The sequence below is a fragment of the Mizuhopecten yessoensis genome, unplaced genomic scaffold (genome assembly GCF_002113885.1).
Source record: "Mizuhopecten yessoensis strain PY_sf001 unplaced genomic scaffold, ASM211388v2 scaffold8365, whole genome shotgun sequence".
Taxonomy (NCBI): Eukaryota; Metazoa; Mollusca; class Bivalvia; order Pectinida; family Pectinidae; genus Mizuhopecten; species Mizuhopecten yessoensis.
In genome coordinates, this window is record NW_018407511.1 from 1,017,125 (window position 1) to 1,042,897 (window position 25,773).

Consider the following 25,773-nt stretch of genomic DNA (forward strand, 5'->3'; position numbering starts at 1 on the left):
GACCAGATAGCTCAATTGGTAGAGCATCCGTCTAGAGTTCGGAGGGTCCCGGGTTCGAACCCCGGTCTGGCCGTGCATTTCCCCTCTACTGTTACATTTGGTAATAATATCAATCAATATCGGAAAAATTCGTTGCTTTTCATGGAACGGACGCAATATTATGAAAATCATGCTCCACAGAATTTGACAATACTGAATGTTATAAAATGGTTCATTGCCTAATGTCTATCAGTTCTTGTTTACAAATCTGTTTAAAAGATACCAGGGCCTTTTACTGTAATTTTAGAGATCGAGCATTGCAGCTCTCTACAGCTAGTAAAACAGAAACTGAATCATGGATACCCTATATAAATGGACATCAGAAAACGTGTAATCTCGTACCAGTGTTACAAAAAGGTTGGCCTGTTAAAATATCGGTGAAATGAGAAAACTGTCTCGGAAAAGAAATATGTACTTTTCTGTTGGATATCAGTTATTCATAGGAATGTAGAATTCTTGAGTGAAGATTTCTGCAGCAGTATGAATGTATCATCCCGGCAACCCCCGTATGATCGCCTTGTATTAATAACTCGAGGACGAACAGATGGCATCTTAGGATTGTCCTCTGTTCACTTTGTAATACGAATATGGGAAAAAGATGAGAAAATATAAAACAAATTTGTTAAAAAAACCCACAATAGTTCAAGAACTGGCCTTTTGGGAACACCCTCAGTAAGTCAGTCTAATGGACATCGACAAAATCAAAAGGTTTTAACTGTTTTGCAGTGGTTATTTTTAGTGATGTGAGGCTCTTTGGTCCTTGACAAAGACGTATCGTGTTACACTTCATTACGGAGGCGTAGGAGTACACGAAACTCAATTGTGATACAGCGGCGGACACTTTATAAGTGACCATAGATGTGGTCAACGTGTCCGAGCATTGGACATCAAAAGGGTGTAATGAAGACATTAATAAAAGTTTATGATCGTCCGGCACCCCTATCATGATTTACTTGTTAGTTTATAAACAGGATTCGGACGGTCACTTTACGTACACATATTCACAGTATGCCCATTGTAAAATCATTAATTTTAATTGAGTAATAAACTCAATGTCCGCGGACCTGGTCAAACCAGAGTTTGAGAAACACACAGATTACCTACATCTCCAGCACATCGGCATGTCAAACCGTGTACACCCAGTCGTGAGGGCCGGGCAGGAGGGGCGTGGGCAACAGGAGGGGCAGGTTTGTCAACCTTAATTCACTCGACGTTTGTTAGACAATTTAATCGAACATTAGGTTTTTCAGTTACTATTTTGTTCTCACTATAATGAGTCAGTAATGCGTGTCTCTACGAAGTGTCACTGATTGTTGATGTTATCATCCATCTGGATGGGGTTATTTGAAAAGAAAAATACCATTATACCGAAAAATGTAAAGGATTGTCTTTTTGGACTGTTTCTTCATACCAAAGCCTGATGTTAAGATCTAACAACCAGTCAAATTTTCCCCCATGATATTTTGAGATTCTCTGAGCGGTTGTCAAGGAAACTACCATGGTAAAAATATCCATTATATGGTATTCGCAGCCATTTAAGACGCTTTTGCATTTCTCTTTATAGAATTTCAGCGTCAATTAAGATTCTTTTTAAAATTATGTAGGGCATTTTATTTTGATTTATAGAATTCTGGTTGTAAATTAAAACAAAACAAACAAACAAATAAGAAAGTTATCTTTGAAAAGAAATATTTACTTCTTCTATTGGATATTAGTTATTCATAAGAATGTGGAACTCTTGAGCGAATTTATCATCTCGAAAACCACCATGTGCTCCGCGCCTGTTATGGATAACACGATACCTGGCATACGACTTACATTACAGCCAATAAAAAGACAGGCTGGCTTCAGCGATAAGAAAATAATGATTAACTAGATTTTCACTGGTTAACTGGTTTGGTGACATGACCTTTCCTATGATATTTTTGTTTCAATATATTTGGCAATTTTACGACATATTTTACAACATTACGGTTATATGTGGGTGTAAAAGCTGTCCAATGAAGGATTGCTTTAAGTTAATAATATATTATTTAGTAAAATACATGTATGAAACTAAGAAAATTAGATGTCGGCTCGTTTACGAGAAAAATAAATAATTCGTCTAGGTAATTGAGTTTTCCATTACCAAGGCCTACGCAAAACACAATAAATCATGCTAAAAGTTTATAAACTACATTCTGATAGGAAAGAAATAATATAAAACACCCCAAACAAACAATTAAGAAACTTCTATATCTTTTAAATTACAATTTAAGGTAACATTTATAAAAAAAAAAAACTATCTTAGTTTAAAAGCATCTAATAATTATACTAATTTTAACAAAATATTGAAAACTTCTTTTAAGATTAAGTACTTCCCTATAAACATATTGTTTAAATTTTAAATAATAAAACAAAAACATGAATGTTGTTTTTCTTTGAATATGCTGCTAAAAGTGTATAAGATAGAAATCTTGTTCTTTAGTTATAAAAATGCTAAGATCAAATACTACCCATAGCTGTAAAGGCATTTGGGTGGTTTATACAATTTGTGATTTTCATGTCTCCCAGGGCCCCCGTTTGCCCCTGAGGAGGGGGTAAACATTAGTATAGTTTATATAGGAAATAGACATGACGGGCCATATCTTCCATTGTTTTGAAAATAATTTGTTCATATTTAAGAGAAATACTTATTAGGGGAGGAGGGTCTGCTGGTATAAATCGTGTGACCCTGCCCCCATAGGGGGCTGAGTTAGGGGCCGAAAAGGGGGGGATTAAGGGAAATTTCAAAAATCTTTCCAGTTCTAGAAATGCTAGAATCAAATACTACTCATAGCTGTAATGGCCTTTGGGTGGTTTATACAATTTGTGATTTTCATATCTCTCAGGGCCCCCGTTTGCCCCTGAGGAGGTGGTGAAATTTAGTATAGTTTATATATGAAGTAGACATAATAGGCCATATCTTCCAATGTTTTGAACGAAATTTGCTCATATTTGACAGAAATACTTCGAGTGGTTTATATAATTTGTGATTTTCATGTGCCACAGGTCCCTCGTTTGCCTTTGGGGAGGGGGTAAAGTTTGGTATTGTTTATATAGACAATTCGACAAATGAACAGCCATCACATACTTTTTATCTCCAACCCAACTAATGTGCTAGTAATAGTAACAACCTTAATTATTTATGAATTATAAAGTCTCCATAGTAACGCTTCCAAGTTCTTTCCCTGCATGTCTGAAGTGGTTACAAATTGGCATTACAGAGCAAATGTAAATATTGTGCCATGATTGCTTAAATAACCAGGTGAGCGATACAGGCCCCCTGGGCCTCTTGTTGTAATATACAGTGTACAAATGTGTACTGTAGTAACATCATATAATCACGGTAACTATGACACTCGATGGGTAACAGCTTTAGTGGTGATCGATATCACACTAATGCTTTATAATGCCTGAGTGTGAAAATTTCCAAATGTATATATGTATTCGTGTTAATCCACAGTTTTCGTTTACACAATTCGATATATTACTATAATAATCCTACGAGTAATATACCTGATTCATTATTGATAGTATATGGATACAAAACAACATTTAATTCATTTAAAAAAACAACTACTGGATATCGGGAAGCTTTCGACTATCGCCGGCTAAGATAAAGTAAGTATAAAGTAAGTATTCAACTGAATTAACTGATAATAAATGTTCGTGTACTTTGTATTCTATAGATAATGAGCGCTGTATAATATCCACACTGTATAAATAATGTACAAATTAAAATATAGACATGGTATGGATGATAAATATTGTATAATATACACACACTATATAGATAATTATAAAGGAACATACTGACATTGTATGGATGATATATATTGTATAATATACACACACTATATAGATAATTATAAAGCAACATATGGACATTGTATGGATGATATATATTGTATAATATACACACACTATATAGATAATTATAAAGGAACGTATGGACATTGTATGGGTGATATATATTGTATAATATACACACACTATATAGATAATTATAAAGGAACATATTGACATTGTATGGATGATATATATTGTATAATATACACACACTATATAGATAATTATAAAGCAACATACTGACATTGTATAACGTGTCAATGGGCTATTATTTCTGTCATAATTCTCGGCGACTTGATATTGAAGTAACAGCTAGGTACACCACCTAACTGTCTATCCATGGTTTCACCAACGCAAACAGATTAGCCAGTGTCATTTATGATGATGAAACGCATTGACCGCTGTCCAGTTTTAGAGTGACCACCCGTAAACATTTGCTCTCTGTCAATCAAACATTTAAACATGTTAACAGATTTGCTGGAATCGTCCGTCCCCTCCATTTGTTTACAAACCGAGCCGGTTTAGCTCTATAATATTCAAAGCATATTTGACTTAATAGCGCTAGCAAAGAAAAGGACGTGAGACTATATTTACATAAACCATCAAACAATCAATGGCATTGTTCTACATACATCCAAGACATTCCAGCAAGTCTTCTTGTAAAGTGTGTAGTTGAACGCATCTTTGTGTTTTTCTTATGGAATCGACATACAAATGTTTAACCTCCGAATGATATTTTAGAATATTGGATTTGAAAATGAAGGTAAGTACTATGCTTTTTATTTGATGAATCATCGCTCTGGACCGTTGCCACAATTTACTGGAAATAGTTGACAATGATCTGAGCTTTTCCTGCCACCGGACAGCACTTCCCGGCTGCTCTTGATATTAAATACTTATAATACCAAATTATATGAGGTTTCATTACTTCCCTCACATTTCTCGTGCAGTGCAATAATATTTTGATTTCCGGCGGCACTCATTTAAAACTGTTTCTATTCACCACGTACAAAAGAAATCTGTTTCCGTCCGTGAGTAAGGAGGTTTATGAGTAAAACGTATTAACTGCATTCACTGTCCGTTATTAAAACTTACTTTCATTCGGATACTTTTCACACTGTACTGTTGTGCATTATTTTCTTTCCATCTATCCTAATTTACATGATGATGTTTTCGCGCTGGTATACCATTATAATAGAAATAACTACATGCTATATTTGTAGTTAGATGAAGTCTTTAGTTATGGTTTAGAATATGCTTAAGTTTTTGAGAGAATTGACTGGTAGAGTGACGTAAACAAATCTGTAGAAATACGAAGTAAAAGAAAAAAGCATCTATTTAAAAATGTAGAAAACCAAATCGTACCTACACCGAATGGCTAAATATTTACACAATACATGTTTACGTTGTAGTTCATATTGATAAGTAGGTTGAAAATGTAATTTGAAGTCAGAAAGAGATTGAAGCTGTAACTTGTAGTCAGAATGAGGCTAAAGCTGTAATTTGTACTCGGGAACAGGCTAAAACTGGAACTTATAGTAAAAAAGAGATAAAAGCTGTAATTATTAGTCAGAAAGAGGCTAAAGCTGTAATTTGTACTCAGTAACAGGCTAAAGTTGTAACTTGTAATAAGAAAGAGATAAAAGCTGTAATTATTAGTCAGAAAGAGGTTAAAGCTGTAATTTGTAGTCAGTAACAGGCTACAGCTGTAATTTGAAGTAAGAAAGAGGCTAAAGCTGTAATTTGTTTTCAGAAACAGGCTATAGGTATAAGTTGTAGTCGGAAAGAGGCTAAAGCTGTAATTTGTTTTCAGAAACAGGCTATAGCTGTAATTTGTAGTCAGATACAGTTGTAGCTTCCAATAAGAAATCAGCTTAAAATATAGTTTGTAAGTCAGCTCTACAACTGAGGTGTTAAACGTGTAAAGCAGTTTACGTATGTGGTTTAGTGATAAAGTGTTAGAGAATGGTATCGAAAAGTGATTTATTAACGCAAGGGATTTAGGCGGAGCTAAAATTATATGTTGGTATATTGACCTCGCAAGTGTGTAGCTTCACAATACAATCAAACCATCTAAATCAACTTAATAAAATCTACTTTAAAAAAAACCTGCTTCATATTGCTTGTCGGATTTGGTCGAGTTTTGTAGGGGGACGTATTTAACCAGCTTATTCTTGTTTTGCCGTTTTTGTTTAAGATGTACATAGCCAAAATACTGCATAAACTATGCTAAGATATTTCAATACATTTCCATGTGATTTCAGATGACAACCATAGGCAATACGCTATTGGCACTGTCGTTACCATCTGAACTCATATATGAAGGTCGATATTATTGATTTTCTTTCCACTACTCGAGTTCTCGCTGGGAGGAGCTAACTCCGTTACATGTATATGGTGTGTCATTGATGAAGCAGACGACGCTTACCATTCCGAAACCCCTGGTCTTATTGACCTTGTAATTTATCAAGGTTGTAATTGTTTTCTTTGTTTATATTTTGCCCTAGTTTTATCGATTTTGAGTTCAAATTTTGAGTTAAATTGATACTTCAATAACTTTTGTTTGCATGCTCAGCTTGACATAAGCCCTTCTTCGCTACAAAAAAGCTTACCACCCGGTACGATCTACCGAAGTGAATTAAGATGTATCAGATCGTAGCTCTTGGCTAACAAACATGGGAAAACGATGGCTTCATTATGAAGCAAAATTTCAAGATTCGCCTTTATAGGGAGCATCGTGAGGATCATTTAAAAGAATATTTAAGGTTGTCATGTTGAGCTATTATTAAATTTAATGTTGATAAGAACATTTTTTATGAAAACTAAAATGTGATACTATCACACTTAAGTTTTCATAAAAACAAATCATGTATTTTCACCATTTAACTCAATTTTCCCCCACATGGAAACCCCCCCAGATAGGTCTCTGGATCCGCCACTGGATAACCTACAAGTAGTTGCTATTTTGACACCATAATTTTACTATCAACACGAAAAGCAAATACAAATTAGGATGTTTAAAGTGCGTGTCTTAACAATATAATATCTATAAAAATAATCTGATACATTATTTGCAAAGTTTCAGAAAACATTATGAGGTAAAATTGAGTTTTAATGCATTGGACTGTACAAAAAAAAATTTTGAAAAGATTGGGCATAGACAAGGCGACCTATTAGAATCAGTACTTAACAGCTGAAAGAGTTATTTATGTTAATTCTAAAACTTAACATATGTTTAATAGAAATGTTGTGTATCATTTCAATGGAAAACATGGACAACAAGATTTGTTTCCCCAACATTTTCATGTGCTACTGACCAATTAATACGGACATAATTACGTGTTTTTATGATGTCATCGATTAAGCAGAAGGCGCTCATCCTTCTTAAACACATGGGCTTATTTTCCTGGTATGTTTGGTTTTACCCTTGTTTTATACATATGTTTTAAAAATACATTGAAATAAAAAATAGTAACTTCTTTATATAAAAAGGAAAAGAAACAAAAAGAAGAGTCATGGCACATATGTAATTTGTTACCTGCTTCATAATCAATGTTTTCAACACCTGGCTACGGGAATGAAGTAATATGAAAAACGGAACAAATGCGGGAATAGGGAAGGGGGTAGTAATATAACGATATGCAGTGGAAACCAAGAATAAATTATAAATCAGTACTCATGTGATCATCAGATGATCCTATCATATTGCATTATTACAAGGAGAATGTAGAACACAAATTTTTATGATATAATCATGTTATAATCGACTAGCTTGTCAGTAGTGTTGTAAATGGACACTAGACAACTGTTAGTTTTTTTTGTTAAATACAAATACCATATAATGAATGACAACTAAATACCTATTAAACAAATTGTGCATGTCACAAAGCACCGGTATGGCTATTAAAAACGTTGCAGTTCATTCACTAGCCATTACACTTTTCAAATCAAAGTAGTTTTACCAAGGGTCTCCATGTAAATATTTCCTGTGTTCATTTTCTGCACTTCTTTTGTCGAGTTGAGTCAAACATTCTGTTTGTCGATACTTCATATTTCTCTTCTTCTTTTTCTTCTTCGTCCTTCTTCTTCTTCTTCTTCTTCTTCTTTTACTAGGAATGTGTTTCATTGATTTCCTGTACTACCGTGGCGACGCGCTATTCACCATTACCAGTGTATGGTTGTAGGTGTTATTAGTCATAGATATACTAAGGTCGAGATCTATCATATTCGAACCTTGTATAATCTACGATTATATATTTACTGCCGTTGTGTTGTATATCTTACACCTGTTAGGGATCTGATGGCATCATTTGATTATATCACTGGTAATATTATCTACATTAGTAAATAACCAGGGGGGTTCGTATTTGTGTGTCGTGACAAAACCATCAGGATTCGTATTTGTGTTATTTTCATACTGGATTTTTTAAAACTGTGTTTTCGTTAGTAAAACACTCTATTTCTTGAATATTTCTACATGTGTATATTACATTGGAGAACTGTTATATATATTTTCATATTTTTTCTCTAATACAATATGTTAAAATATACTTCATTTCTTTAGCTTTAGAAAGTCACGATTTATTATGAGATTGACTGGAAATTCTAGAATACCTCCAGTTAAATAGTCTTTGTAATAATCTTTATAAGTATGATTGCATGTTATATTAAAGATTTTTTATTCATGTTTTTCTTTTGTTAAAGTTTTTATGTATAGCATTTACATATCGAAAAGACATTTTAGTCATCAAATACACCAAACATAAATATATGCTATCCTTATGATATAAGGACGAACTTGATAAACAAAATACTGACAGTTGTTTTTATAGATGGTTCATCCTTCGCTTAATGAAAAGACAAAAAACTATCTGATAAGAAGTGATTCATAAAAAGACCAAGTAGACGTGGAAATGCTCAAAGCATGGTCAAAGATAAAACTGGTTTGTCATTGGATTTCCACTCGTGGAAAGTATTGGTATTCTGCCATACTTGTGAAATAGTTTTGTGATTCAAATAAATATCATAAAATACCCTCTTTGTACATGTATGCAATATGAGTGTATAACTGTATATGGCTGCAGTGATACCTGTCTTATTGCCTTGTTGTAGGACAGGAAGACTTACAGCGGCTTCGACAACAAGGCATTCTCAGACCTGGACAGTGGTGACCTGAACAATGTAGGGGATCACATGACAACCGTTCACTTCCCTTACGGTTGAACCGTTCTTTAATACTTAGTAGACACCCCCTGTTTGTACTTTTACTATAAGTAAAGCTTACAAGACTTTTCTTCGGTTTACACTTATGTAAAACATTATAGAAATAACATGCAAAAAATTATTCCAAAGTTATGTCAGGTAAAACAAAAGATTCAAAGATACGAAAAAGACAAAAAAAATGCAATGGGTATGAAAATGAAAGAAACAAAAACCCTTTTAATCTTTATCGAAAGAAACAATATGTACATTTCATATTGTTTCTAAAAGATAATGTTTGACTAACATTTTACTGTTTTCTTTAGCGTTCCGGTCCCTGCACTAAGAGTGGAAAAGACGATAGAGATTTAGCCTGTGGATACGGACCATTGAAGTACGTGGAACACGATTTGGTTAAATTGAGCAGAGCATTATTTAGTTTAAGTGGGTAGAGCATTATTTAGTGGAAGTGGGTAGAACATTATTTAGTGGAAGTGAGTAGAACATGATTTGCTTGAATTGAGTAGAGCATTATTAAGTTTAAGTGGGTAAAGCATTATTTAGTGGAAGTGAGTAGAACATGATTTGGTTAAATTGAGTAAAACATTATTTAGTTTAAGTGGGTAGAACATTATTTAGTGGAAGTGAGTAGAAAATTATTTAGTGGAAGTGAAAAGAGTATTATTAAGTTTAAGTGGGTAGAGCATTATTTAGTGGAATTGAGTAGAGCCTTTTTGGTTCAGCACGCGTTAAACTTAAGGCTTCATCAACAATGTTTATACCTTCTTCCAGAAGGTTTGTAGCTATTGACATTATTTCCCTTTGAGTGAGTTTGTCGTCCATATATAATTTAAGAATGATGATGATAGCAATGAGCTAGAATCAAATTTCAATATTGATATAACCAATTTACCTATATTTATGTATTGAACTTACTCTTCTGCAGATGTTCCAAGCGTTTCACCAAGATACAGTTTTATGTAGTATGGATGTGCTTGATTGGGTTCGTAGAGGGCGCTGCTGTCAACGGCATCGTGAATATTATCTTAACTACCTTGGAGAAACGCTTTAACCTCTCGAGCTCCCAAGCTGGCTTAATCGTCAGCTCAACGGACATTGGCGCCATCATCTTTGTCCTCCTCGTCAGTTACCTGGGGTCAAAAGGTCATCGCCCTCGCTGGTTGGGTGGGGGCACCCTGGTGATGATGTTCGGGTCGTTGATTTTTATCATCCCTCATATCTTCGGAGATACATACGACATTTCATCTATAGGTAATGATTAACTTAATTACGTATTTATTTCATAATAAATGTATAAAAAGGGGGGTTAGTCCAAAATAACTGACTCTTCATTTAATATAATTGGTGGGTTTCTGTCCCGTCAAACATTTTTAATGGGAGTCTAAATATTTCGGAAAAATGCTGTGAATAGGGGTCCGTACGTACGTACGTATCTTCTGTATTGTACTTACAGTGAGGTTATCTCCAACCAACACTTGTTTTTCATGTCACATGTTAGTGAAGGCGTAAACTTCCCCTTCACAACCTTGATATTGCACGCCACTGCTTGGGCCAAGGCCTCTATCTCGTCGTTAGACCAATTTGGCTTCCTTGTTATGTCTTTTTTCTCAATGTTGTTGTTTACGTTTTGCGCAGTCGTTGTCAAGGAAGCTTTATATCGTAAGTCAAATCGTAAGTGCGCTCGTAAACAAAAATCTTAAGGTTTGTCTTACGAATTTTTTTTCACGTACGACTACTTTCGTGAAACTGACTTACGAATTAACTTACGATAATCGTAACTTATGATTATACTATGTAGAATACAACTGTATTAAGTATATATATATTATATATATATTTTCGCATACAAACAAGTTTCAAAATTTCTTCCAGTCTTTCTCAAATTTAAAGGTCAATAGAGTAGACCTAGTAGTAATGAGAACAGTGTATTATAAATTGAAAGTGATCCCCAGATTATTCTATGAGAGGACTTGATTACGTGGAATAAATATTATAGAATACACGCGCGTGCATCATTCAGGTAAACAGTTTTTAACAGCAAAACTATACTTTACAGTGTTTATACGATGTAATATAATTTGTTTATCTATATTAAAATATCTCACTTTTCACGTGGACGGTATCGTCATTATGTAGATATAGTGGTGCTAAACAACAAGTATCAGGACAGAAAAATGGCGGCTGTTTGAATTGTCGTGTACAATAACGATTAAGCTTGGGTCATACAGGCTCACTTCAAATTTAAGGAAGTAGTTGTTTGCGTTTACTAGAGTGACATTAGTGTTTTAAGTTTCAAATACACTTAATATCCCTTGATATCAAAAGTCTTTGGTTTATATAAGCAAAAGTAAAATGAAACGTTGAGCGAGTAAACCCCATCTTTTCAGATATTTCTATCTTCAATTCTATTTTTACCGTTTTTTGTTATGTGACGATTAATATTGTCCAGAGGCTGGCGGAAATGGCACGGCTATATGTGATCCCAATAGCCCCGACCCATGCGCAACACAGACTTCCGGTGAAACATCTGGCTTCCTGTACATTTTCATGTTAGCCCAGTTTGTACATGGTATTGGCTTCACGCCATTCTTCACCCTTGGAACAGCGTATGTTGACGACAACGCCAAAACTGAATCTACAGCCATCTACCTTGGTATGAATGTAACACCAATAGATACACGTATTTACCAATCTACAGCCATCTACCTTGGTATGAATGTAACACCAATAGATACACGTATTTACCAATCTACAGCCATTTACCTTGCTACGAATGCTTCACCAATAAACACACGTATTTACCAATCTACAGCCAACTGCCTTGGTATGAATGTTACACCAATAAACACACGTATTTACCAATCTCCAGCCATTTACCTTGGTATGGATGTTACACCAATAAACAGACGTATTTACCAATCTACAGCCATTTACCTTGGTTTGAATGTTACACCAATAAACACACGTATTTACCAATCCACAGCCATTTACCTTGGTATGAATATAACACCAATAAACACACGTATTTACCAATCTACAGCAATTTACCTTGGTATGAATGTTACACCAATAAACACCCGTATTTACCAATCTACAGCCATTTACCTTGCTACGAATGCTTCACCAATAAACACACGTATTTACCAATCTACAGCCAACTGCCTTGGTATGAATGTTACACCAATAAACACACGTATTAACCAATCTACAGCCATTTACCTTGGTATGGATGTTACACCAATAAACACCCGTATTTACCAATCTACAGCCATTTACCTTGGTTTGAATGTTACACCAATAAACACACGTATTTACCAATCTCCAGCCATTTACCTTGGTATGGATGTTACACCAATAGATACACGTATTTACCAATCCACAGCCATTTACCTTGGTATGAATGTAACACCAATAAACACACGTATTTACCAATCTACAGCCATCTACCTTGGTATGAATGTTACACCAATAAACACCCGTATTTACCAATCTACAGCCATTTACCTTGGTTTGAATGTTACACCAATAAACACACGTATTTACCAATCAACAGCCATTTACCTTGGTACGAATGCTTCACCAATAAACACACGTATTTACCAATCTACAGCCATCTACCTTGGTATGAATGTTACGCCAATAGATACACGTATTTACCAATCTACAGCCATTTACCTTGGTACGAATGTTACACCAATAAACACACGTATTAACCAATCTACAGCCATTTACCTTGGTATTAATGTTACACCAATAAACATACGTATTAACCAATCTACAGCCATTTACCTTGGTATGAATGTAACACCAATAAACACACGTATTTACCAATCAACAGCCATTTACCTTGGTACGAATGCTTCACCAATAAAAAAACGTATTTACCAATCTACAGCCATTTACCTTAAGATGAATGTTACACCAACAAACACACGTATTTGCTGTAATTGTTTTATAAAGACCACACATTGTTTAGCTACAAAACATTGCTGATAAAAACGAATGTTTATAATTTAAATTGCTTTGCTTTGCTGTGATGTCAGTTCATTGGTTAATTCATTTGCTATTTTCGTATCTTGTGACGTGATTAAGAACAACGCTAGGTAGGAAAAAGTATTTAATATTTGAAAATGATCACGTATATTTTCAGAGGTAAAATATGTTTTTACTGGATGCTCTAATAAATAGGCTGTGTGGTTTTACAATTTATGTCAGATATTTTGATATAGTAAAACTGTTTTGCAAAAATATATATTCATATAATATATAAAAATTAGAAATATTGAAAACGACTCCAACACAATAATTTTGTTTTAATGATGTACTAACATCAAGTATTGAACATTACTATTATTATATATTAATGACCATTGACGACTAATATATATAACCTAATCGTTATATTAAGTACATTATTTATTAAGGCTAAATTGCTGATAATTTCGCTAAAATTAGAAATAACAAAACTGATAGAAGATAGAAAAATATTATGATAAGTTTCACACAAAGGTTATTTTTGACATGTCATATTACTATCCTAATAGAAAAACTACTCCCTCAGGTATGATCTACGCCGTCACTGCACTGGGTGTGGCCGCAGGGTTTATCGGCGGGGGACAGTTCCTTAATCTGTGGATAGACTTTAACAGAGTGGACAAAACGTATGTACATAGTCTTAGTAATGTAGTAACAGCCGTTAAGGATCCCTGTACCATTGCCAAAACTGTAACGAAATTTCGGAAATGTTTTTCCGGCATGACGATAGCTTTGGTGAAAAAATCCTGTAAAGAAAACTTTACCTTGCGGGACTTAATGAGAAATAACAAAGACCAAATTAACAAAACTTAATCGACAACACTGTTTTGAGTGTGAAAAACACAAATCAGCGGGGCTAGACCGGGATTCGAACCCTGGACCTGGTCAACAGATGTGTCCTGACCCAACTTCGCTTCAGTTATATTCAAACGGAAGTTAAAGGGAAGTTACTTTATTTAATAAAAACAATGACGCAGTGGGGCAGGGATCCTTAAACTCTGTATACCATCCTGTGGTACTTTAAGTTCGAGTTGAGACGTTTCAAGCTGATGTTCTCTATGCACGTTTCATGCTATTAATTTCTTTAGGACATGGTACATCTGGAAACAAACAAACTAACATAACCTTGCCTCTGGAAGGCCATGGACTCTTTTACGTCATAGAAGAATCAAATGAATGAAAGAAAAATACATCCTTACAACAGTTTTTTAGATCATTACTAAATACAATAAACCTTAACGAAACAATATTGAGGAATGCTGTTAACAGAAGATTAACCCTGACTTCAGGAATATTAAACAATTTTGATTTCTTCTATGACTAACTATATTTGCTCATTTACAAACACAGGGTGTACGAGGGGTTTACCCCTATGGACTCTGTCTGGATTGGTGCATGGTGGGTGGGTTTCATCATCACTGCGATCCTGTTCTTCCTGTTCGCACTTCCGGTACTAGGATACCCGATTAACCTTCCAGGTTAGTTTTTTTGACCTTTTATCCCTTTATTGAAATATTCTGGTAAGTCTCTTTGACCTTTTACACTATGAAGTTTGTTTAAATACAATTAAATTTCCTGAAAATATCCACCACTCAACCAAACTCTATTGGCTAAATAACTTATCAACCTTCCAGTCTGTTCGCTTAGACGCCATGAAAGTCCTGTATAAGTCTAGTCACAATAGATGGAATTTGATTGGGTTCATGTGAGACGCTATGGTTAGAGGTTGTATGCATATATAAAGCATGCAAGAATAAGTTTAAATGTTTGGAAGATACGACAGGTTACATAGTTACAATTGAGGGTCAGATGATATATGTTTGATCAGATTCATGTAAAAATATCTGTATTTTACATTACCAGACCCTGCTGATACAAGTCTTCAAAATGCGAAACATTAGAAGTTGTAGCCTCTTTCACAAATTTTAATTATATAAAAATACATTTGATTGCAGAAACGAAGACACATCTACCAAAATTTCACTATTTGGCAACAGAACGAAACAGGTGTTGCCTCTGTTTAGATTGAATAGCATGGCAACTTTTTCTCGACACTTCATATATGTATCACACTTTGCATCACATGTATCTATGTTGTGACTTTAAATACCTTTTCGTGATTTTTTCCGTTTGAATTGTATTTGGCAACTACATGTTATTCTGTACCTTATCTGTGTAATAGAGACATTTATCATGACCCCCCCCCCCNACATAACACGGGGTGAGGAACTGTTGAATTCCGATTCTTCTTCAACTTTCGTCATATCAAGTGCATTTTCAATATATCTAAAAACGTTTTAAAAGCGATTGATTATACCCCATACACTGCATTTTAAAAAGTTTTATATTTCATTGATTGTATTATGTTAAACTCAAAAGGTATCTCAGATTATCGTCTGTCGAAATAATGCGTCAGGTGTTATTTCTTAATAATTTCATTCTAGGTTCAAGTATATTATGTAGTAGAACTAACCACCAGGATATTGCACAGCCATGACGGACCAATCAGAAAGATTTTCCATGTGGTTCACATTTCAAGACAATGATTAGTTACGTATCTGATAATGAACGAAGGTTCTAAGTAATTTGCTGCACTTGTCATATCAAATGTTATATTTCCATTTGTAGTTCACAAGCACCCAGTGGTCGTCACACTACCGTAATAATACATTCCTTGATACGAACTCGTGCTACATGAACTATAAAGTTATATGGTAACAAAATCCACCATACTAATGATAACACTTCTTCTGTACAGCAGTATACTTATATTATACACGGTACTGATCCGAACGTTGTCCGCGGTGGCCAAGTGGTTAAGGCGTCTGACATTCTTCTACTACTAGCCCTCCGCCACTGGGTCGCGGGTTCAAGACCTACGTGGGGCAGTCGGCAGCTACTGGCTGTAGGTCGGTGGTTTTTCTCCGGGAACTCCGGCTTTCCTCCACCACCAAAACCTGGCACGTCCTTAAATGGCCATTGCTTTTAAAAGGACGTAAAACACAAACAAACCAAATCAAACCGGTTTAGTAGAGCTGTCATTCAATTCCCTAGAATTAACATTGAACGTTGATACATGGCAGCAGGGACAAAAACCCACAGTACTACCCATACTGGTTCATAGCATACGTGTGCAATGTCTTCCCTACAGGAACCGAACACATCCGAGAGGCAAGAATAACAGAAAAAGATCGAGCCCGGCTAGAGGCTGCAAAGAATGACCAACGGTCACTTTTGCAGAAGATCAAGGATTTTCCAAAGGCAATCTTGGTCCTCGTAAGTAGTTGCATATTCTTCAATAGTGTTTTGTCTCAATAAAATCCGGAGCTTCTAAGAACTGTTGGAAGAACGTTTAAATGATAAAATGCTGCTGAACTATGAAATTTAATTATTTAAATAAAACTTGGTAACCAGTTTTGTCAACCAATGATTACCCCGTATATATATATATGCTTATGATTATCTTGTTTTTGTCATTTTATTCTGGCGTTAATTGATTGCTTTGATTTGGTATGTTTCTAAGATTTCGTTTGCAGTTGGAACTTGTGTTTTTGGGTTGTTCATGTGATTCTTTGTACATTAGCTGGCCCACTCTATAGCATTTATCGTTTGATATATAGCTTCATTCGGGCATATGTCAATAAGTATATCTGTTCATTTTACAAAAAAGAACTCCTTGCAAAAACAAAAGCAGAAACTCAAAGTGTCTATATTTATTGTTACCTTAACGTGTATGCAATTGATTATTTGTATATTTATTCATTCACATTATCGTTACCTTGATTTGCATTTTATGTATTTTTCTTACCTTGTTAAATAGTTCTAAACTTTTAAATCTTACAATACTTCTATGTTCATTTACAGCTGAAAAATCCAAGTTACATTTGCATGGTTCTGGGTGCATGTGCAGAAACGTTAATAATTGGAGGGCTTTCAGCTTTTGCACCAAAAATTCTCGAGGAAAAGTTCGACATAAGTCCAGCCTCTGCTGGCATCATCATGGGTGTGTATGTTACTCAGCGGTTTTACAATTTAATTTACGCATTAAATGTATATAACATTTACTTCACATATATTATTAACGATTAAAGCGGCTTTCTTTTAATAATTTTATATTTATAGAATACTACACTGTGTCTTAAGGTTTTGTAGTGAGAACAATTTTCTCATTGCGAGCACGTGATGAGTGGTCGTCACAGTACCGTAATAATACATTCCTTAATACGAACCCGTGCTACTTATCTATAATGTTCTATGGTAACAAAATATGTCATACCAATGATAAAACTTCTTCTGTTCAGTAATATACTTATATTATCCACGGTACTGATATGTAACCATAAAGGAAAAAGTATATAATGGGTTTCAACATGTTTGTGTTCAGGAGGTGTGACGATCGGAGGGGGAGCTGGTGGTATGATCCTCGGGGGAATTCTCATCAAATGTTTTAAGTTGGAGGCAAAAGGCATGCTGAGATTGTGTGTACTTTTATCCGTGCTGGCTTCAGCGGTGGGAGGGGGAGTTTTTATCAACTGCCCTGAATTCCAATTCGCCGGACTTAATCAGCCATATTATCCCGGAGGGTGAGTATTACTGAAACTGGCGATGTAGACACAAATACTTAAACTGGTGACGTAGACACAACTACTTTACTGGTGACGTAGACACAAATACTTAAACATGTGAAGTAGACACAAATACTTTACTGGTGAAGTAGACACAAATACTGAAACTGGCGACGTAAACAAAGATACGTAAACTGGCTAAGACACTAATAATTTTACTTATGACGTAAACACACATTAACTGGTGACGTAGGCACAGGTACTTAATCTGGTGACGTAGACTCAACTACTTAAACTGGTCACTTAAACACAACTACTTAAACTGGTGACGTAACACAAACCTTCTTAAACTGGTGACGTAGACACAAATATTTTAATCTGTAACGAAGACACAAAAAATAGCAGTAACGTTCCAGCCAACACGTTGATGGAAGTTTTATATAAAAGTTGATTTTCGGATTTAAAGCTTGCTTAAAGTAATGGTGTTTTTGATCTGTTTGTCCTTTCACCAAGCCATCATCAGATTATATATGTCATAATTGCGTGCCTACCATGACAAAGAGGTTGTTCACCGTGTCTTAGATGATCTGGGGCACTTTGTTGTTCTGGGACACTTTTTGTCAGGGTTCTTGATATGTTTTACTTTATATTGATGTCTCATTAGTACCTTACTGGTGTAGTTTTGTATAGTGTCAATCGACTTTCTACTCATATATACTTTTACATTGCTGTTTCCTCAATTCCTACTGGTGTAGTTTTTCTTTTGTGAATATTAAAGTCGTGATTTCAAAGACATTGATTGTCATGATTATAAAAGTACAATTTCCCTAGTGTGCGTTACGTCCTCTTTAAACAAACAAAATAAAGCTAAAAGTAGTCAATAAAGGTCATTCCTACAACTTTATACTTAAAATGGAATTCGACAAGACAAGATAAATCCGACTAACATCCTTGTGTAACGGTTATAACTCATAGGTAATGTGTTCTTTCTAGGGATATAAATCTTACTATTACCCTGGTGTCGCAGTGTTTAAACTCATATTTGATGTCTACTATTCTGGAGAGAAAAAAACCCGACTGACATCCTTGATTCGTCGTGTAACTTTATCTCTTAACATTAATGTCTACTCTAAAAGGGAGATAAATCAGACTCACATCTTGCCATCGTCATGTAATGTTACAAGATATAGTTGAGGAGTTCAGGAGATTAATCCGACTAACAATCTGGAGTCGTCCTGTAACGTTTAATCTATCTGATAATGTCCACTTTACTAGGGAGATTAATCCGATTAACAACCTGGAGTCGTCGTGTAACGTTAAATCTCACAGATAATGTCCACTTTACTAGGGAAATAAATCTGACTAACAACCTGGAGTCGTCCTGTAACGTTTAATCACACAAATAATGTCCACTTTACTAGGGAAATAAATCTGACTAACAACCTGGAGTCGTCCTGTAACGTTTAATCTCACATATAATGTCCACTTTACTAGGGAGATAAATCCGACTAACAACCTGAAGTCGTCCTGTAACGTTTAATCTCACATATAATGTCCACTTTACTAGGGAGATAAATCTGACTAACAACCTGGAGTCGTCCTGTAACGTTTAATCTCACAGATAATGTCCACTTTACTAGGGAGATAAATCCGACTAACAACCTGGAGTCGTCGTGTAACGCTAACTGTGGCTGTCGGGAGTACACGTACGAGCCGATCTGTGGGGCGGACGGAGTGACGTATTTCACCCCCTGTCACGCCGGCTGTAACGACAACTACACTGTGGACGGATTCCTTAAGGTGGGTTAAATCTTAATATAACGATCAAATTCACACTGTCCACACTCCGTGAAATAATAGTTTTACCGATATATTCAATTTCGTAATAATTCTCGACGTGAAAAAGCTATTGTATATTTAAATATCTTTTTTGCCAAGAATTCGAGGCGTTATTTATCTATCCTTAATTAACAATATGTATTGAAATAAATTAGAAAGTCTATTATAATATAGAATGTTGTCTTACTACAAGTAGTTGTTATTCACTCAAAGTCGATGGTCTACCTTTAATTACAAAATACGTAATGGGTGAAAGTGACATGTCGGGGATAGTTAAGGATGTGCTCTTCTGAGGTTTCAATCACGTTCAAGTCTCGTTTTTATCTGGAGTCACGGGTTTTTGTAATATGTCACAAGTTATGATCAAGTTTATTAGCAAACACGCATCTGAAAAAATATTCACTCAAAGTCGATGGTCTACTTTTATTTACAAAATACGTAATGGGTGAAAAGTGACATGTCGGGGACAGTTAAGGATGTACTCTTCTGAGGTTTCAATCACGTTCAAGTCTCGTTTTGATCTGTTGTCAAGGGTTTTTGTAATATGTCACAAGTTATGATCAAGTTTATTAGCAAACACGCATCTGAATATACAAATATTCACTCAAAGTCGATGGTCTACCTTTAATTACAAAATACGTAATGGGTGAAAAGTGACATGTCGGGGACAGTTAAGGATGTACTCTTCTGAGGTTTCAATCACGATCAAGTCTCGTTTTGCTCTGGTGTCACGGGTTTTTGTAATATTTAACAAACTATGATCAAGTTTATTAGCAAACACGCATCTGAAAAAATATGTCAAAAAACTAGATGTCTGTTGTTTGTAAAGCCTTTTTTACAAGAATTTAAAAAAAATACCAATTTGGCGGCCATTTTGAAAATGTGTATTAATGTGTATTTCTTGGGCTTCAAAAAAGGCGAAAATTTCACCTTATTTGACACTAGATTGATCACTTAAGTTGTCATTGTGTCGCCATTTTTAATTATAGCAGGTTCAATTTTGCTGTACAACTTTATAATGTTTAATATGATAAAAAAAAATATGCAACAAACTGGAAAATTATACATTTTTTTTTACATATTTAGTGTAACCGAAGCACTTTTGATTTTTGACCCCGAAAAAGGTAAAAAATAACACAAATGATAATGGGACAAGAAAGAAGTACACCGACCCCCGATTTTTGTGGATGTTTTAGAAAGAGAAACCCATTTTCTTTTAATTCATTAAATATTAAAAAAAAGTTTATTACCAGAACTTTTTATATCTAGCGTTTAATCTGCAAAAAAAGGTAAAAAAATAGTATTTTTTCATTTAAAAATAAGGGGTAGGGGTAACTAAAATCGGCGTTCTGAGTTAAAAGAATAAGATTAAGAAATTTTACTTACATAATTTAAAAGGAAATAATATTTTCATCAATTCTACAAACATTCATACGTATCTAATAACACACTTGGAAGAAATTGTATGAATTTGTTCCGCAAATGGTCAAAACCTAAAAAATCACCTAAAATCATTTGTTGTGTTAAATTGGTATCTTTGACCGATCATAGCACAAAAACGAACACACCGACATATAGTTTTTTTTTGCATTTTCTACTATGCCATTAACTCCTTTTTCCAAAAACCCATATAAAAAAAAAAAAAGTTTAATACATGAAATGTTTGACTTCTCAGAGGTGTACATCCTTAAGATCGACCGACCCGTTGCAGGTGCCACAGGAGCCTAATTTACGGCAAGGATACGGAGGTCACATGCACCCTCCTGCCCCCTTAAAAATGATTAGGCAAATAGTGTATGGTCTCAAACAATTGCGAACAATCTGGATAGTAATAATAAGATATGCTACCAATGTATACCGTTCACTACTCGCTTGAAAACTTGATTATTCCGAGTGATTTACAAAAACAACACTAGACAACAGCAAATCATGGCTGATAACATGTCAAACATTGGTTCAATTTTGCAGACATTTGCTTTTTGCGAGTGTATCAATGATCGGCTGAACTCCACTGGTGTGACCCTTGACCCCTCCGCCAAGTCTGGAGAGTGTGGACAAACATGTGACCTAATGTACGCCTTCATAATCCTCCTCCTTATCGGTATGCTGTTGACACTTACCACAGTCACTCCGGCCTCTATAGCCATCCTAAGGTAAGTGAGAAACAACGTCAGGCGAGTCAATTTACGTACGATAATTACGATTGATGTGTTCAAGTGAGATACTAACATCTCGAAGTGAGTCCCTTACAACCTGATGTTAGTCCCCTTAAGTATGAGGGTAACCACTACTACACTCAAAGTCAAAATTGACATGAGGTAATATATGGTGAGCAAACTACATCTGTAGGTGAGTAATTATCTACATAATGGTGTCATTAAAATCTTAAAGCGAGTCTCTGATGACATGAGGTGAGTCCCCTTAAGTATGAGGGCAGCCACTACTACACTCAGAGTCAACATTGACATGAGGTTAGTCAGTGGCGTATGGTGAGCAAATAACAGCCGTAGGTGAATCACTTACATCTTGATGTGAGCAACTAACTTGCTAATGTTGTCATTAACCTCCTCAAGTGTGTCACTAACATTCTGAGGTAAGTTAATAGCAATATAAATGGAATCCTTCACAATCTATTGACTAAGTAAAACAAATTCTGAAGGGAGTTAATTTATCTCATGTATAATTTATAAAAATAAAACACTTACGAATACGTTCACGTCCTAATTACTGCCTATACACAAATGTACATGTATTTCAGATTCATACTAACGTTACAGTGTATTTTTCCTGATCATTTGCAGATGTGTCCCCGATGAACACAGAGCATTAGGTCTAGGGCTCCAGTGGGTTGCACTCCGTTTGCTGGGTAAGATTGCTTTACATGTATTCTGTCATATCTTTTTTATGTCATATTTTTGTAAGCAGGTCAGCTGGACGGTAACATATACAAATGTGATAATTAAATAATAACAACGTCGAATATCTTTATGCTATTGCACCATTATGGATATGACACATCATTTGGAACATATACAGAAAGGAGGTGATACAACTACATATGTTTAAAATCAGCAAGATCCTTACTGTTATATTACTTCTAGGATCGATTCATGCAATCCCCTCAACAGTTTTGTTGTCTGTTTAATAGCCGATCAATTAACATTTATCAATATTTGTTAATATTTAACTATGTATTGCATGATCAAATGTTGGCGGAGGCAAACTGTCCAGATAAGATATAAACGGCCATTTATTTCGGTTTCATATTAAATTGATATATTTTAAAGAAACAGAAACATTAGGGATTTGTGTTACTATTGTGAAATGAAGCACTCTCCCAACTGATTTGAGGGCAAAAATAAGGTTAGAGACTTTACGAAATGATGACACATTTGAAAGGAAGATAAGAATTTGTACATTGACAACACTTAGGAATGGTTAGATAACACAATTATCAATGGAGACGTTAGCACTAATTATTAACAGGTAAAGTGTATAATGTACTATTCCGTCTTTTCGTATTGCAGGTGAGCAGTTATTGATTGTAATGTCATTAGTTTGTGTGAGAAAATTACGTCGATGTCTCAAACAATTATGACGTTACTCTCACAAACAAATGACGTAACAATCAATACCTGCTCACAAGAGCAGATACCTCTGCAATACAAAAAGACGGAATATCAATACCACGTAACCATCTTTAAAACTGGTTTATTTTGCAACATCCTCTATTGGAATTGTAGACACCTGAAACAAAGTTTTAACATTATTACTGAAAAACAGTATGATTTTATTTTACTATGTCCGACAGGTACAATACCCGGGCCTGTACTAACAGGGTTTGTGATAGACTCGTCATGCGCACTTTGGCAGGATTTATGTGGAGCCAAGGGTTCTTGTTATGTGTACGACAGATACGAGATGGGATGGCGTCTATTCCTGTGGTGGATTGCAGTCAAGCTGTTTAGTGCCGTCGCTTTCTTCATTGCCAGCGTCATGTACAACAACAAAAATGTTTCCTCAGAAAAAGAAATCAAATTGGAATATAACAATGGGTATCAGTCAAGTGCCGACGGGAAGACAACAAACAACGGCGTAGAACGCGACACACATAATGGGACAACGAATGGAAATCCAGATAGGAAGGACACTATAACCCACTTATAATTCATGGTATTATGTAAAGATGTTTAAATACACAACTTTTAAAGTCTTAAAAGCAAATAAACAGTAAAACATATTAAAACCCGTAGAAACCATACGTGGTTGGTGTGTAACTCAGAAAAGCCGATATTATTGTTTAAAAGCCAACCCTACAGATAACAGCTTCTATAACTGATAATCACACCGCTTCAATTGGAAAGAACAATCTCTTCGATTTGAATCACGCCCAGGAAGGAATGATGTGATGTCATTCCAAACGCGTTTGGAAACATGCCAAATATTGAATATACATGTATCGCATTGTACGATTGGAATTACGCCCTAGAAGGAAGTTAGTCACGTATACTGCCTACGGGAAGAATGGCAACCTCTAGAGATGAAGCTATATCGTCTATTGTTAGAACCACGCCCTCGTCCAATTCTAAACAATGAAGGCACATCTTCTAGGGATGACGCTATATCGTCTATTGTTAGAACCACGCCCTCCAATTCTAAACAATGAAAGCACATCCTCTAGGGATGAAACTATATCGTCTAGTTAGAACCACGCCCTCCAATTCTAAACAATGAAGGCACGTCCTCTAGGGATGAAGCTACATCGTCTATTGTTAGAACCACGCCCTCCAATTCTAAACAATGAAAACACGTCCTCTAGGTATGAAGCTATATCGTCTATTGTTAGAACCACGCCCTCCAATTCTAAACAATGAAAGCACATCCTCTAGGGATGAAGCGATATCGTCTATTGTTAGAACCACGCCCTCCAATTCTAAATAATGAAGGCACATCCTCTAGGGTTGAATTCAAGTCCTAAAAATAATGAGCTCACACACTTTTGAGCTGGAAACTCGCCCTTTCATGAATGGAGCTACATTCTGAAGAATTCCATACGTGCCTCCTACGTAATAAAATTGATTCATCTTGGGTTTGAAACACGCCCTCGATGGAATGAAATCACACTATCTAGAGATGAAATCACGACCTCTAAGGAATAATATCAAATCTGCTAGTTATGGAATCCTGTCCTTTAAGTAATGAAGCCACGCCCTCGATGCTTGCAATATATATCATTTAAAACTGGACGTCAAGTGATTCATGTTTGGCAGAAAAATATGTGAATACTTATCATATTTATATAAAACAGTGCTTATATCTGGTGGAGATATGGCCTCTTTCGGAACCGTCCGTAGGATTAATGATTTGAGGACTATTCCCATTAAACTGTACTATTTAACGTTAGTATCTGGATGAATAGAAATTAGACACAAAACTGAAGGATACAAACAGTAGATATTAACGATACAAATAAGCTACGGTTACAATACTAGCAGGAGCTGGTTATAATCTTTTATCTAACATGCAACTCTTATTGAAAAGCAAATGCTAAGAGTTGCATTTTGTGTTCAGAGGATATCATAATCATATAAAACATTATCTTTTTTGTCATGACATCATTCCGAACCGTGATTTTATTTAACAGTAAGATTGTCAATTTTTTTTATTTATAATAAATACATGAATATTTAATAATATATATAATGCTGGATATATTTTACTTATGATGTGATCAATATAATTTTTGACAATAATAAGATGATTTGTTTTATCAAACTGTTAACAGCAATTAAAACAAAAATGTTTTCATCGATTTTATAGTTTATTTTTATACAAGTTTCGTTGAATGCATCTTACATTTGTAATTTACAATCACAATAGCATACGTTTAAACAAGCATCCTATCAAAGTCAACGGTAAGATAAGAAATATGTACATTTCACCCCTAACAGGTTATTTTCTTTCAGAGATATTGGAAACACAAGCAATACACTGGCTAAAATATAACAATATTCCCACACGATTAAATCATGTGGGATTAATATTATGTCTGATTTTCATTGATAACCGTACAGGTCATGACCTTTACATGAGCTTTGAACTGATAACAATATAACCTTACAATGCTGTACGACATTATCCTGATTAGTGTTAAACATCAAGAGGTATTCAGGGATCGTTCAATCTGCGATCGACTGACCCCGAA

At 35.1% G+C, this 25,773-nt stretch overlaps 1 protein-coding gene and 1 non-coding gene across 2 annotated transcripts; both read left to right on the forward strand.

Annotated features, from left to right (window-relative positions):
- Trnas-aga lies at positions 1-73 on the forward strand. The gene has a single exon. It is a non-coding gene; the product is annotated as a tRNA-Ser (tRNA).
- A 1,018-nt stretch (positions 74-1,091) lies between these two features.
- On the forward strand, positions 1,092-25,270 carry LOC110455729 (solute carrier organic anion transporter family member 4A1-like). The gene is made up of 14 exons (XM_021506056.1): positions 1,092-1,226; positions 9,022-9,090; positions 9,435-9,502; positions 10,055-10,380; positions 11,579-11,782; positions 13,691-13,790; positions 14,515-14,642; positions 16,316-16,440; positions 17,029-17,167; positions 17,549-17,747; positions 19,370-19,529; positions 21,537-21,721; positions 22,370-22,434; positions 23,380-25,270. The coding sequence occupies exons 1-14, from the start codon at positions 1,092-1,094 to the stop codon at positions 23,733-23,735; spliced, it is 2,259 nt and encodes a 752-aa protein (XP_021361731.1). The 3' UTR covers positions 23,736-25,270.
- Positions 25,271-25,773: the final 503 nt, after the last annotated feature.

What these genes read in the sequence shown, in the direction of transcription:
- LOC110455729 (XM_021506056.1), top strand. Translation starts at nt 1,092, where the DNA reads ATGTCCGCGGACCTGGTCAAACCAGAGTTTGAGAAACACACAGATTAC. An exon ending in GTGGGCAACAGGAGGGGCAG is followed by an intron (nt 1,227 to 9,021) that starts GTTTGTCAACCT and finishes GCCTTGTTGTAG; the next exon opens with GACAGGAAGACTTACAGCGG. An exon ending in CTGTGGACGGATTCCTTAAG is followed by an intron (nt 19,530 to 21,536) that starts GTGGGTTAAATC and finishes TCAATTTTGCAG; the next exon opens with ACATTTGCTTTTTGCGAGTG.